We start from the raw sequence: 14,615 nt of genomic DNA, 5'->3' as shown, positions 1-14,615 counted from the left end.
CATATGAACTCTTCATAAGAGGCTAGATAAAAAAAATAAAAAAATAAAAACTTCATTACTGCACTTAAAGGATGACATGCACGTTCAATAATTAACGTATCTTGATAGCCCGTTTTCACTCTTATCTTAAGTGTTATTTACATTTTAAAATGGTTTATTGTTCGTTTCTGAAAAAGAGACACAAATAGAGACGGTCCCTATAGCGTCAATAAGAAGCTGCGAATAAGAAGCTGAATTCAGCCTCGTGCTAGATCAGGAGTACAAAAACAAATCGAGATGAACCATTTTAATGATTTATGATTTAAGGCATAAGGACTTATTTACTCAGATAATGCTGTTTTGTGTATATTTGTTGACTTGCTTTCAAGTCGCCAAATCAGGTAAGATTGCTACGGTTATTTTCCTTTAGATAATCTAATATACACAACAAGGTATTATGTAATTTCGAGGTTTTCGATGGAATAGTAGCGGCAACCTACTCTAAAATTAATACAGTTAAGTAATTATCGGACAAACGTGGGCTATTTTTACATCAATGCATAGCACCTCTATGAAAGTGAAACTCATCATGAGAACATGAGACAGTTTGGAGGTGTAAAATAACCACGCAAATGAATTCTTGCTCTGAGACATAATTGAACAAATACAATTCGAAGAGGAGTCACAAAAATTCTGTCACAACTAACTTGAAAACAACTGACAGAGGTCTTCATCTAGTAAATTAGTGTGTATTCACGGTGTTTTATGACGCATAATTCTATTTCTTAAACTCACATTCTGTGTCTTAATTAGTTCTATAAATGTTTGGTAGGCAACCACAACATATAAAAAAATTAAGCTAAACTTTTTTTTTTTCCTGGCTCTGTCAATTATTTTGCAGTAGCATGCAATGTTGCCTTACAATCTTGCAAAATAGTTTTCTTAAATGGAAACATTTTAACTTAAATGTAAGAAAATATTTGTATCCTTTTTCATCTCTTCTAGCATATCTGAATAACGCAAATGTAGCCTACATGCACTGGTAACCTCCGAGTTGTCTAGCAGTTCTAAAAGATTTGACTTGACATAAATAATATGAATAAACTCACATAGTCTTGGTCATGTCTCTAATTTTATTCAGTCTTGATCTGATTTAGTTCCTTTCTTTTCCATAATTCCTCTGTTTTTACAAAATTTCACTCTCAGGACCTGACCTTACCTCACTGATGTTTCCATTTGGATGTCTATCAGCTTAATCTAAACTTTGACAACATTGAGCTGCTTTTTTCACACTTCACAACACTCAAATCTCTCCACACGATTTTCACTACCTATACAACTGGGAACTGTGCTGCTCACCTACACAAACCATATAATAATTTTATACATATGTAGTTAGTTTGTCTTAGTAATAGAAAATGTCTCTTATGTACACATTGTATATTCCTTGTGTATCCACAGATGTTCACTCGTTGATGGCATTTGTAACGTATATAGCTGGACAGACACCATTTCCTGAGTTCAGTGCTGTGCTGATGTTAGATGATGTGCAAATAGGATATTATGACTCGGTCACATGGAAACCTGTCTATCGCACTAACAGTACTGACTTGCAGTTCCATGAAGAAGAACAAAAGGATGCTGATATTGTATTTCGCGTTATGTATAACATCTTTAAAGAAAGAGCATTTTATCTTAAGGAGCAGCAAAATCACACAGATGGTAAGTGCAACCCAAAAGAATTATAACATACAAAAGACTTAATAATCAATGTAACTTTTAAGTGTTTATGCAAATAGCATATAAAACTTTTGACATATAAGCAAGAAAGCTACATGTGCTAGAGACAGTAATTATAAAAAATAGATTAAGTCTTAATATTTGTTTTCCGGAGGTGTACAAGTTCATCAGAGAATTGCTGGATGTGAATTGTTAAACGATGATAAACCAGGTCTACTTCAGAGATGGGATGCTTTAGATGGACAAAATATAGAAGAGTTAATTTTTGACATAGAAAACAACAAAACCCAGACAAAAATGACATGGCGGCCATGGGACCAACATAAATGGATTCGTGTAAAGTATATGTATGAAAATGTTTATCACCCTCTTTGTATGAAAGTTTTGCGGAGGTATTTGTATATGGAAAAGAACAACGTGCTGAGAAAAGGTAAGAGAAATATGTTTCTCCAGAGGTGGTAAGAGTACTAAAATATTCTACTCAAGTAAAAGTACCATTGCATTAATGAAATTTTACTTAAGTACAAGTAAAAATACCAGTCTAAAAATCTACTCAAGTAAAAGTAAAAAGTAGCTCATTTAAAATGTAGCCTACTCAGAGTAAAAGTTACTTACATTTTAACAGCGGGAGGGGGGCAAAATAGGATAGGCCTATAAATCTCAAACTAGTTGTTTTTAATTAAAGGAACACCTTTACAAGTTAAACTGCAATAACCAAAAACATGTTGACATTTAAAACATTTAGGGAGGTATGTGAGATTTTAATGCAGACCATCCCACCAAGTAGGCAGAAAAAACAAGTTATATTTTGGCTACCGACAAAACAAGCTTAGAACCGTTTATGAAATTTTTTATTGCTTTTGAAGGGTTAGAAAATCAAGACTTCACAATGGTTATTTCAGTAGCATGAAAAACAAATTAATATTATTATAAACTATACAAAGAAAGCAAGCAAAGTACAGTTAAGTGGTGCATGACTTCAGTCTAATGTGAGCTATATGCACTTTTGCAAAAACTCCCATAATCACTGAAGCAAATCAATCACATTTATTTTGCACTTTGTTGTTTATGATTATGACAGAATTTGCGAATACACATTCAGAATTCAGTCAGTAAGTGCGCACACTTGGAACAACTCCAGCGTTCTCCGCGGTGATGAATCAAAACGCCTCTGATTGGACATTGCATTCATAAACACAACAGAAAGGTGTGTAAATGGCTACTACAATGCTCAATGCTGCAAAACGCCAGTATAAAGACATCTGATGCAACATGAGCAGATCTACTCTAAAATGTAACACTTTTCATTTATTTCACATTATACTTAAATAGTGACCGCAGTAAGCCTAATAGTTCTTGCTTAATTGTGCAGGGACACTTTTTGCACCTAATCATAAATTGGGCGACATTTTTGCCCCAAGCCCCCCTTCAATTCTGACCCTGGTGCCAACCAACAATATTTTGATATTTTCTTGGATTTTATTGATAACGATAATTAGACAATATTTTGCTGAGAGTGTTATGCTGGTATCTTAAAGATTACCATGGACAGCTCACTCTTAACGTTTTTGATATTCTTCATATTCTGTGTGGTGGTCAGTTCACAGCAGTGATAGAAATTAATATTTTCTAATAAGTTTAAATTGATTTTTATCTTTTATGGGCATTTTTACCTTTATAAAGCCATTTTCTTTCTAAAAGTGTTCATCCTTTGAGCCAAATTCTTACATTTAATCAGTGAATTAGAATAATAAGACATTTTGGCTGTTACCAAGCAAATTAAATCAGTATCAACAAAATTCATCTTTGCAATGCGGAGGAAACACAGAAGCTGCATCTTAAGTGGCATTTAGATGCATTTACACACTGTTTAATGCAGGACATTAATGCATTTAACCTGCAGTTACAAATGCAGAAATAATGTTTTGATATATAAGACATAAAACATTGAATACTCATATTTGAAATTATAAACAACAACAACAACAAACAAAACAAAAGACATTTTAAATGTGAAATTAAAACCACCAGTAGGTGGCATCAAGTCGCTGTTAATAAGTGAGTGATTGCGATCGAACCGAATCATTTAAACAGTTGATTCATTCAAGAACAAAATGTTGCTCAGAGGCGCAAAACTGCTGTGGCGGCTGTGTTTGAAATTCTTTTTTGTTGTCGAAATAGAGCAAAAACAGGCAATATGGTGTCTAAAACGTAAGTCTCTTAATTAACTTCTTGTTTATTGAACTGCTGTAAAAAAAAATCTATAATCGTGCTGATTTTTGGCACTCTTCATGTGATATTGATTAATATATGAAATGATAGAAATATATACATTTTCTGTCCCTATCTTCAATTTCGTGAGCATTCTAAATGCATTTTAATAGACTGAATCACGCAGTGAAAGAACGCACTCTAAATGCGCAGAGATGGTCCTCACTGCAGAACACAAGATCCAGGGGGCGTGGTTGGATCCAGATCCAACTCCTCCCACCTTACATATACCTAAACCTACCTGTCTCCACCCCCTGATCCCTAAGCCCACCCATCTCCACCCCTAAACCTACCAACCTCCACCCCTTAGATGTGGATCCAACCACGCCCCCTGGATCTTGTGTTCTGCAGTGAGGGGCTACTGAATGCGCACGCGCACTAGTCTAAATCTACTAGACTTCACAGCACTCTGTAGGAGTGTTTTTTTTTTTTTGCAAAGTACTCGATAATGTCAGATATTGCACATCGTTAAAACAGCAATTACGGTATTATCGCAGACGAGTCCTGCACCACTGTCTTTTTGGCTAATTTGTGCAAAACCTCTTGCTAAACTGTCAAAGCTTCATTTTAACCACCAATGCAACAATGCAAGTATTTACCTTACCTCTACATGCTTGCAAAGGTTTGATGTCTAGATTTTATAAGCTGCTAGTTTGGTCTCCCTGGGCAAACACAGCTTACACTGCATAATAGAGCTTAAATATGGCCAGGGGTTCACTTCATTCTCTTCGAGTTCAACCTCAGCAGAATACGACGTTGTTTCATTTTCAGCTGGGTCTGCACCACTAACGTCTTGTTCGTCTCCATCTTTCTTGTGATTTTAGCGCTAGTTTCTTCTCCTGCCCATTATTTACTGCAGTAGTTTCAATGTAATTATTTACTTTCCACCTCTGTGTTTCTCTAAATGCTTTATGAAGCATTACAAAACACTTTTGCAACAGTAACACTACTCATCCTTCTCTATAGTAAAACCCAGAGTCAGATTCATGAATAAGACCCTCTCAGACTCTCAAGGGCTTCAGATCAGCTGTCTGGCCACTGGTTTTTACCCCCGTCACATTAACCTGACCATGTTCAGAGATGGTCAGCCTGTGGATGATGATCAGATCACAGGAGGAGAGATTCTGCCCAACGGAGACGGAACTTGCCAGATGAGGAAGAGTTTGGTGATCAGTGAAGAAGAACTATGTGAGGAACATAAATACAACTGCACAATGAAGCACCTCAATTTGGAAAACAAACTGGACATCACATATGGTAAAGAAAAAAAAAACAATTAAAAAAAATGCCACAATAGATATAATAACAAAAAAAAAAATATCTTCATATCTCTGTAACTCACTGTTATCACTTTTTTTTTTTAACTCACCATTTTCAGATGTGGCTGAATGTGACCCAGGATCTTTCAGTCATTCTGTAGTTTTCAGTGTGCTGGTGTTCATGTGTGTGGCTGTTCTCATAATAACTGCAGTCATCATATGGAGGAAGAGACGAGCTGCTGGTAAATGATCTGTTCAGTCCAGTTCATTACATCTAATGCTCAATTAGATGAAAATTCATTGCATGCAGTTTTGTTTCTGTAGTGTTACGTTTTATCTATCATGGTTTTACTATCTTATTTTTATTGAGGACAGGGAACTTTGACATCACAGAGTAAATACTCCCCTACTCCATGTGAGTAAATTTTTTTGTAAAGTAATATGAATTCAACAACAACATTCTTTTTATGGTTAATTTTGTGAACTTTCTAGAAATGACAACCAAAGTATTTTTTCTTCATTTCAGCTTCGATGCGCGATAAAACATGAAAAGTTAAAAGTGCTTGTTGGATGCTATTTGAATTGTGCTATGATGGCCTTCAAATGACATTAAAAAAATACAAAGACAAAGGAACATATGTAGGTAAATGTATGCAGTATGCAACATAAAACTTGGCACATGTGGCCTGAAATCATAATATTGTTTAGGAACAATATCTCCTGCTGTATTATTGTATTTCTGTGTGATTTCTGGGCAGTTGTGGCCTAATGGTTAGAGAGTTGGACTTGGACTAATCCGAAGGTTGTAGGTTAGAGTCTCAATACCGGCAGGAAAGGTGGGGGACTGATTATACAGCACTCTCCTCAGCGCTCTTCAGTGCTTTTCATACCCACAACTGAGCAAGGCACCTAAACCGCAATTGCACACCGGGCCCTGCAGCACTGTGTGTTTAAAACTCTTTGTGTGTCCACTTGGATGGGTGAAATGCAGAGCATAAATTCCAAGTATGGGAAATTCCAAGTCACGTCACTTTAACTTTCTGTCATGGCAACTCTCTAGTTTGGTTTGTGCTGCAACTGCTATAGCAAACCCTAAATGTCAAGCAGCAAGCTTATTGGCATATGATGCTATAGAAACCAATCATCTGCGCCATGTAGAAAACTATGTGATTGCTATCAGTTATACAGTATGTACTATGTAACCTATCAGTCTGTGCCATATTGAGTTTCAAGACAACACTTTGTATTTCTGTTGAGAGTTTGGCATGGTAACATATTTTACAATGTTAATGTATTTGGTCTTGGCAGAACAGATCTGCTATGCTGCTGCTGCTACTGCAGAGCAAGGAGAGAGATACTGCCAATACGTACACGGACACACTGCTGTGTGCATTTAACATGCTGCTGCTAACTTGTTCCCCTGCTTCATGATCTCCGCTCCAAGTTTGTATATTTGTTGTATTATTGTGTGGTTGTCCTGCAAAAGTATCTGAGTTCTGAGAGTTGCAGATGGATGAGTTCTGTAGACATATTCCTGGTGTCCTGGTTATTCTTTGACATATGTTTCATTTCATTCCTTTCCATTCTGTTTACTTGTTTTTCCTGCTGTGTAAAATCTGCTTGTGTAATATGGTTATTGCCTTTAACAAATAAAATGATGGAAGAGTACCAGAACAGAACATGTATCTTTTCTATTTTCAGAAAATAGATCTACTAACAAATTATTCATATTTTGGTAGCTCTTTAAGGTACATTAACATTAGCTCATGTAGTATATCAAGAAGTAGCAATTATAATTAGAATTAGAATTAGAAATTAGAATTATTACTTTTACAGCACTTACAGCTCATTTACTACACATGGTCAATGTAATTTCTATATACAGTATGCTAAAAGTTTTACATTTTTTATTTTGAACATGAATGAACATGAAATAAAAAATGAACAATACTATATTTATAAATAATTATTATTAAATGCTGTAAAAATGTTGTTTATTGTTAGTTGATGATACTTAATGCATTAACTAATGTTAACAATTAAACCTTACTGTAAAGTGTAAGAAACAGGAAAAGCCACCTGTTTGATAAAAACAATAAATGTTTTGTATGAGGATACTGAACAGTTATCCCATTCTCTGATTCTTCCCTTATATGTTTAATGCAGCATATGTGAATCTGACTTTGCCTGTCTCTGCTTGATTTGGTTTCTGTCATGTGACCTTTTCCTATAAACAGAGTTGATGCCAGGCTGGCTCTGAATTCAGAATGGGTTGCAAGTGTTTGTTGGCTCCTTGTAAGAATTTGACAGGTTTGCACTGGTTCCCCCGAGATGCTGACAGAGCTAGATTGTGGCTGCAAGCGGTGGGTTGGCCATCAGCTCCTGACACATCAAGAATGTTTGTGTGTAACAAACTTGTTTCACAGGAGAGCTTTTACAGACACGAGGACGTTGGCATTGCTCGTGGAGGTAATCTCCGACGAGAAGACGCTGAACGAAGTCCCAAATATCTTTCCATCCCTACAGGGCAGCCAGTAAGTGTCTTAATAACCATGATCTTGTCTATCTTGCTGTCCTTTGTTATTTAATAATGAATAAAAATAAATAGTTATTATTAACAATGACATGATCAAAGACCTGTTCGGATAAACAAGGTGTTTTTTTTTCTTTCAGTTTCACTTGAGCTGCTGGCTGGAAATTCTGGAGTTTTGCCCAGTGACCGCAGCTGAAGGAGGAAGTCTAAATATGGTCACTGGTGAGATGAATTTATCATGACATCACAAAACAAGCAGCAGCCACGCTTCCGGGTTCTTCACACAGTCAGATTAGAAATGGCTATTCAGAGCAAATGCAATTATAATCAAAGTTATAGTTATGTTAAGCCTATAATTGTAACCATTTTTGTTAAATAAAGGTTATTAGAATTTCACAAGCTGAAAATGCCAGTCATCTGGTTTAACTGCACCACTGCTAATGCATGCTTTTATTCTCTTTACTATTGCAACCTATTTTTTGCTTTCTTGTACTGAGAAGCAACAGCAGTTCCTTGATTTTGAATGTATTGTGTTCCTTCTTTATGTTTCAGGCTATAAGTGTAGCTTGTAGCTTCATGTTTATATCTTAATTGTTAACATCAATGAATCAAATCTTTTTGGAAAACCTGTATAATAAATAAGCATATTTTCAATAAAACAGACTTAGAGATATTTAACTTAGTGGGGTTTTGTTTAGGGGTGGGCTTAGGTAGGAACCTTCTATACAGGGGCAGTCGTGGCCTAATGGATAGAGAGTCAGACTTGTAACCCAAAGGTTGTGGGGTCGAGTCTTAGGTCTGGCAGGGATTGTATTGTAGGTGGGGGGAGTGAATGTACAGCGCTCTCTTTCACCTTCAATACCATCTTGAGCAAGTCACCGAACCCCCAACTGCTACCCGGAAGCCGCAGTAATATGGCTGCCCACTGCTCTGGGTGTGTGTTCACGGTGTGTGTGTGTGCACTTGGATGGGTTAAATGCAGAGCACAAATTCCGAGTGTAGGTCACCATACTTGGCCACATGTCACTTCTTCTGTACAACTCATTTAGAGATATAGTCCCTCCCATTTGGAGCAGCCCCAAGAAAGACCCATGTAGGTTAAGACAGTTTGAATATATTGTTGTGTCAGTTTGTTTTTTGACCACTAGATGGTACTGCTAAAACCATAAGCAACATGAAATACGGGTGCATCTCAATAAATTAGATAATACACGAGTTTCACAATTTGAGTTGAATTACTGAAATAAATGAACTTTTCCACGACATTCTAATTTATTGAGATGCACCTGTATAAAGGGTTGTATTCAACCACATACGTCAATGCATCAGATCTTTTGTAATAATACAAATATCATGAATGTTGCGAAAATTGTAAAAATGTAAAGTACACAAAATATTTCAATTAATATATAATCTGGCATTTACAGAGAGTTTTATAAATTTAAAAAATGTACCTATGCCCACAACCAGTCCAGAAATTCTTTTATTGAGCCTAAAATTTGTTTGCATTGCAGATTCATGATGTGAGACAAAAAGTATGCTGCGTATTTGTGTGTTAGAGCAAAGAGTAGGCTTACTGTGTATAATCATAATAATGCTTTACTATAGGCCTAATTATTATATATACCCAACTATCCATACTTATATTTATTATACATGTTATTTGTTTAACATGTTACATCCAAATTCCCTTGCATAATTTGTATATTGCACATCTACATACAATATATCTTCTGTTGTCTTTTTGTCTGTTTTGTATTGTTTTCACATTTTTAATCACTTTTATTTTGTTATCTATCTTGTCACTTGTCATCCCATCTGTGCAGTGGATGCTTCTGTCACCCAGACAAATTCCTTGTGTGTGTGAGCACACTTGGCAATTAAGCTCTTTCTGATTCTGATTATTATTGTGCATAATCTGTTTTTCCATGCCAGCTGGATTCAAGAGGTTAGAGATTATGTTTTTTTTTTTTAAGAAATACTTTTGCCAGTGCTCTGGGGTGCGTTTCCCAAAAGCAACTATGGTCGCAAGTTCCATCATTGCCAATAGAGGTTAATGGAACTAACAACCATAGATATAACAATGATTTTGGGAAATACACCCCTGAGGTGATGGTTGCCAGAGAAAAATGGCTAAACTATGTAGGTCTATAGCTTTATTAAGCAAAAATGCAACCTTTCAGAATTAATAAACAGATTTAGCACAGCGTGCTAACTTTCAAGTGCTGATTGCTGAACAAATAAACCCCCTTAACCTATAATTCTACACCAAATACTTGACCTATAGTGATAACACAGCATCAATATTGCTGCTCCCTATACACAGAGTCTGTGTAGAGCACCTAAGTGGGTACCATCTCATTTTCATGGGGACATCAGATGCAGTTTCATCCAAGGAGGCCACCCTTACATTAGTCTTGCCTAGTCAGACCTTCAGAATGTCGGCAGAAGGTCTGGGAACCTTGGCCGCTTTGAACAAGAGGTCCTCGCTGCAGCCTGTAGTACGATGACGTAGCTGGATCAGATCCAATACATATTGGATGTTTGACGAGCATGCTCAGTATTGGATTTTAATGCACATGCGCAAATGAAACAATGAAACAATGACATGGGCTGTCATTGAAGCTAGTATTTAATGTAAATTAAACTGTAATTATTACGAGATATAGGCCTAGGTGTGTTTCATAGGCTTACACAAATTATATTATACTGTGATTTTAAACTAGTAGTGTATTCAAACTTTATTTAAGCAAGGATGGCGTGGTTTTGAATGAAAGAGTTTGGTATATAAGCTATAGACCATTTCAATGAAATGATAATCACACTTTAAATGATTTTGCTAAAATGGTATGATGTCGTTCCCCATACAACAGTGGGCGAAAACTACATGTAACAAATTTTAAGACTATTTTGGCTGTTATAATCGTTGGTCTAATAGCCAAGCCGTTAAAATTAGACCACGGATTGCCTCGATTTCGCCAGGAGGGCTAAAAGCAGACTACACGTAGCCCGTCTAATTTAGAGCTAAATCGTGGCTACATATAGACCACACTGAAAAAACGGAAAAGCAGTTTTACTGAATTTACTAAAACAATACACTTACAGTCTACTTAATAAATTTATGTTTGAGATGCAAACATAAATTTATTGCGTAAAGTCTAAATGAAATTCAACACAGGCATCAAAACATGATATAATCACTTTGCAAGAAAATGTTCATGTCCAGCAAATAAATACACACACGGTCGGGGAATGTCCAGCAAATAAATACACACATGGTCGGGGACAAGGCATATTAACACAAAGATGACCATTTCTTTTTTTGTGTGTTATATGCAAGTGAAATCCCTGGAGATAGATAGACCAATTATAAATGGCTAAAGACATAAACCATCAATTCCGTTACGAGAGCGCTCTCTCGCTCTCTATCTCTCTCTCTAGCTATATTAGAATAATATAAAATCTAAATAAACAAAATGGATCGGCATTAATCTAATATCCCCAATTAAATTTAAATAAACATGACGGATAGAATCAAAAAGACATTTAGGCTAACTCTGATAGAGTGATGTATATCTTAATAATGAGCTATTTACAGTGCAACGTCTGCATATCAGTCATGTTACAGTGCTTGTTGTATACTTATAATAATGGATACAGCATTGATGTGCATCCTGGCAATAATATATGACTTGCAGGCTATTCAAAAAATAAATAATTAAATAAATAAACAAACAAAGCTTTGAAGTTGCCGGTATAGACGAAAACATCGCAGATGCTTGCTACATGTAGCCTACTGCGTTAGACTTCACTTAGACCAAGTCGTTAGACTAAGTCGCTGTGGATAAAAGCGTCTGCAAAATGATAAAATGTAAATAAAAATATGAATTTATTCGAGACCTACTACAGCGCATGCGCGTAAAATATCCACTACGTAGTGGGTATAGTCCAGCTACGTCATCGTGCTGCAGGCTGCACCGAGGACAGACTCTGAATGGCCAAGGCCCGCCCAAGAGGCCATATGACTGACAGGTAAAGCAACCAATCACATTTTGTTTTGAGACATTTTGTTTTGTCATGTTTAAAGGCATGGTAATGTCCCCACAATAGCAGACCAGTGTGTGAAACTCTTGGACATATTTAAAAATTCTGTGCCATGAACTTTAAATATTTCACCCACTGAAATTTGTTTTTCATTCATCCAATTTAAAAAATGCAGGGTAATGATTCACATATATTATACATATTTTTTAACTTGAGACAATGAAAAATAAATAAATTGTCCTTAGGGCAAGTTATTTATTTTTCATTGGCTCAAGTTAAAAAACATAGATGTGAATCATTACCCTACATTTTTTTAATTAAATTAATGAAACATTTTTTTCAATGCATACTTTTGAAAGTCTGAGGCTGAGTCCACCCTTACATAGTCTGGCATGATCACATTAATCCATGATTTTCTTAAGTAATCTGCATTACAAAAATATGAAATTATTAAAGATAAACAGATCAAAATTATGATTCAAAATGAACAGCAATGAGATATTGAGCATAAATCACTTTTTTAACCGAGAATGGAAAGACCGGTAAGACCAGCAAAGAATTCCAATCATTAGCTAAAGTCACTTCTTAAATTTGTAGTTGGTAGGCTGTAACACTCAACAACAAGATCATACCCTAAAGTGCGGGGATTCATTTACTGACAGAATGCAGTCTCTTGTGTGTCTTTTGTCATATTTGACAGCTGTTAAAGCAGGTAAGTCAGTTTACAGCTATTCTTGTGATCATGATGTGCACATGGGCCCCCTGACTATACTACTCTGGGGCACAAGAGGGGGTATCTTGGGCACTTGTTAATTTTCCTATCTCTGGCTAGATTCCATAAACTAATGTGTTCATATTACATGAGTAAATCAAATGAAAGTTTCAGTGATATCTTTATTTGATAATAACTTTGTTTGTTTCAACATGTTTAGTATGTATTTAAAATGAATATAGTCAGTTTATAGACAAAATGCTAAAACAGTGTTATTTTTTATCCATCAAAATGGGGAACTAAAAAGGGGAACAATTGTTTACAGTGTTGTGAAACCTGTTACTAAGACTTGTTTGATAAACGTATTATTTCTTACAAAATAATTTAATTATGTATTATGCCACTATACATTCTTTTTGGGGGGGGGGGGGCAGATTTGTTTTTGATTCTTTATTTATTTATTTATAGCAAGGGAGACAGACGGAATCAAACTATTTTTGGAAGGGTAGGTCTATGACATCATGGGTGACAATTACGTGTACTCCCTCTTTTACTAGCACAGGCATACAGCAGACGCATCAGCCTTGGGCTATAAACCCAGATACTGCACATCACTTCCTAAATTTGATCACATATAAATCTCTGAGCAAATCTGGTGGAGAGACAGAGAAGGTTATGTAACGAACAGTCCACTGAAGGCGAGTTGTGATGAAGCCAAGTGCAGTTTTATTCAAAGTAATCCAAAATACAAACAAAGACTTGACTCGGCATGAACAGACTTGACATGATCAGAAACTCACCAACAGCAGGTCACACGGATCAATACTTGACAAACGACAAAGTTGTTCGCTATTAGGTGCGTTCGACAAGAAGCGCGGCTACAGACGGCAGTATACGAGAGTAGCCGCTTGCAGTCGGGGGCGGAGTTGAAAACGGAGGGTGGAGGGCCAGGCCCATGCAGGGGAACAGGATCAGAATCGCAGAACAGTGGTGGGCCTGGGCCGTGGAGCAGAGGGCAAGACCATGGGCCATGGTGCAGTGGTGGACCTGGACCATGGGGCAATGGCAGACCTGGGCAGTGGAGCCATGGTGGAACAGGGCCGTGAAGCAGAGGTAGGTCTAGGCTGTGGAGCAGAGGTGGGCCTGGACCGTGGAGCAATGGCGGACAGTGAAGCACTGGAGGACCTGGGCCATGGAACAGTGGCAGACAGTGAAACAATGGAGGTCCTGGGCCATGGAGCAGAGACATCAATGAGAGTAGCCGCTTGTAGTCGGGGGCGGAGTTGAAAACGGAGCCGTCAAGCCGGACACTTTCTGCTCCCGTTAGTGACGCTCGCGCGGTGTTTGCATACTATATCACAGATGAAGTGAATTAAATACAATATTTGTCATATACACAGACGCATGGGCGTCGCTAGGCCATTTTTAGGGGGGCTATATAGCCCACCTAAAATGACTACTCAGCCCCCCTAAAAATTTTGGGATTAGCTCCATAAACTGTACACGAATCCGTGATCGCCTCAGTCCCCTTTAAATTTCATCTGAAAACGAGCAATGGCGGACAGTGAAGCACTGGAGGACCTGGGCCATGGAACAGTGGCAGACAGTGAAACTCTGGAGGACCTGGGCCGTGGATCAGAGGCAGACTGTGGAACAGTGGAGCAGGAGACCACCAGGTCAGATCCAGAGGAGCATGTAGCCATGGCGGAGGCGACAGAGCAGGAAGGCAGGGTGGAGCCGGCAGAGCAGGAAGGCATGGCGGAGCCGGCAAGGCAGGAAGCCATGGCAGAGCAGGCAGAGCAGGAAGCCAAGGCGGAGCAGAGGACCACCAGGTCAGCAGTGCAGACAGGAGCAAAAATCCCCACAGTGGAACAGATGACCACCACAGCAAAGCAGGGATCCACCAAGGTGGATCAGGCGTGACTGGAACAGAGAGCACAGAGAGGTTAACAGTGGCCTCTGCTGCCTCAACAAGACAAGCAGTGAGATCATGGATGGCCTCCTTGGCTGTGACAGGGCAGGCAGAGAGTTCATGAATGGCCTCCTTGGCCGTGACAGGGCCGATTGTGAGTTCATG

At 37.7% G+C, this 14,615-nt stretch overlaps 2 protein-coding genes across 3 annotated transcripts in view; both read left to right on the top strand.

Annotated features, from left to right (window-relative positions):
- Window positions 1-259: 259 nt before the first annotated feature.
- LOC107659594 (hereditary hemochromatosis protein-like) lies at window positions 260-6,914 on the top strand. Of its 2 annotated transcripts, none has more exons than XM_016448600.1 (6): window positions 260-380; window positions 1,441-1,701; window positions 4,957-5,247; window positions 5,369-5,491; window positions 5,625-5,664; window positions 5,776-6,914. In XM_016448600.1, exons 1-5 carry the CDS (start codon window positions 290-292, stop codon window positions 5,645-5,647), a joined length of 789 nt encoding a protein of 262 aa, XP_016304086.1. In that variant the 5' UTR covers window positions 260-289; the 3' UTR covers window positions 5,648-5,664; window positions 5,776-6,914. The 2 variants fall into 2 exon arrangements, with proteins under 2 accessions (XP_016304086.1, XP_016304085.1); XM_016448599.1 differs by having other exon boundaries at window positions 5,620-5,664.
- Window positions 6,915-14,092: 7,178 nt separating this feature from the next.
- Window positions 14,093-14,615, top strand: part of LOC107659586 (major histocompatibility complex class I-related gene protein-like) — an 8,946-nt gene continuing 8,423 nt past the window's right edge. Inside the window, exon 1 of the mRNA XM_016448589.1 lies at window positions 14,093-14,310. Coding sequence (XP_016304075.1) covers window positions 14,093-14,310 — 218 coding nt within the window. The remainder of the gene's footprint in view (window positions 14,311-14,615) is intronic.

The sequence above is a fragment of the Sinocyclocheilus anshuiensis genome, unplaced genomic scaffold (genome assembly GCF_001515605.1).
Source record: "Sinocyclocheilus anshuiensis isolate Anshui unplaced genomic scaffold, SAMN03320099.WGS_v1.1 scaffold451, whole genome shotgun sequence".
Classification (NCBI taxonomy): domain Eukaryota; kingdom Metazoa; phylum Chordata; class Actinopteri; order Cypriniformes; family Cyprinidae; genus Sinocyclocheilus; species Sinocyclocheilus anshuiensis.
This window is presented reverse-complemented; position numbering and strand designations above follow the sequence as displayed.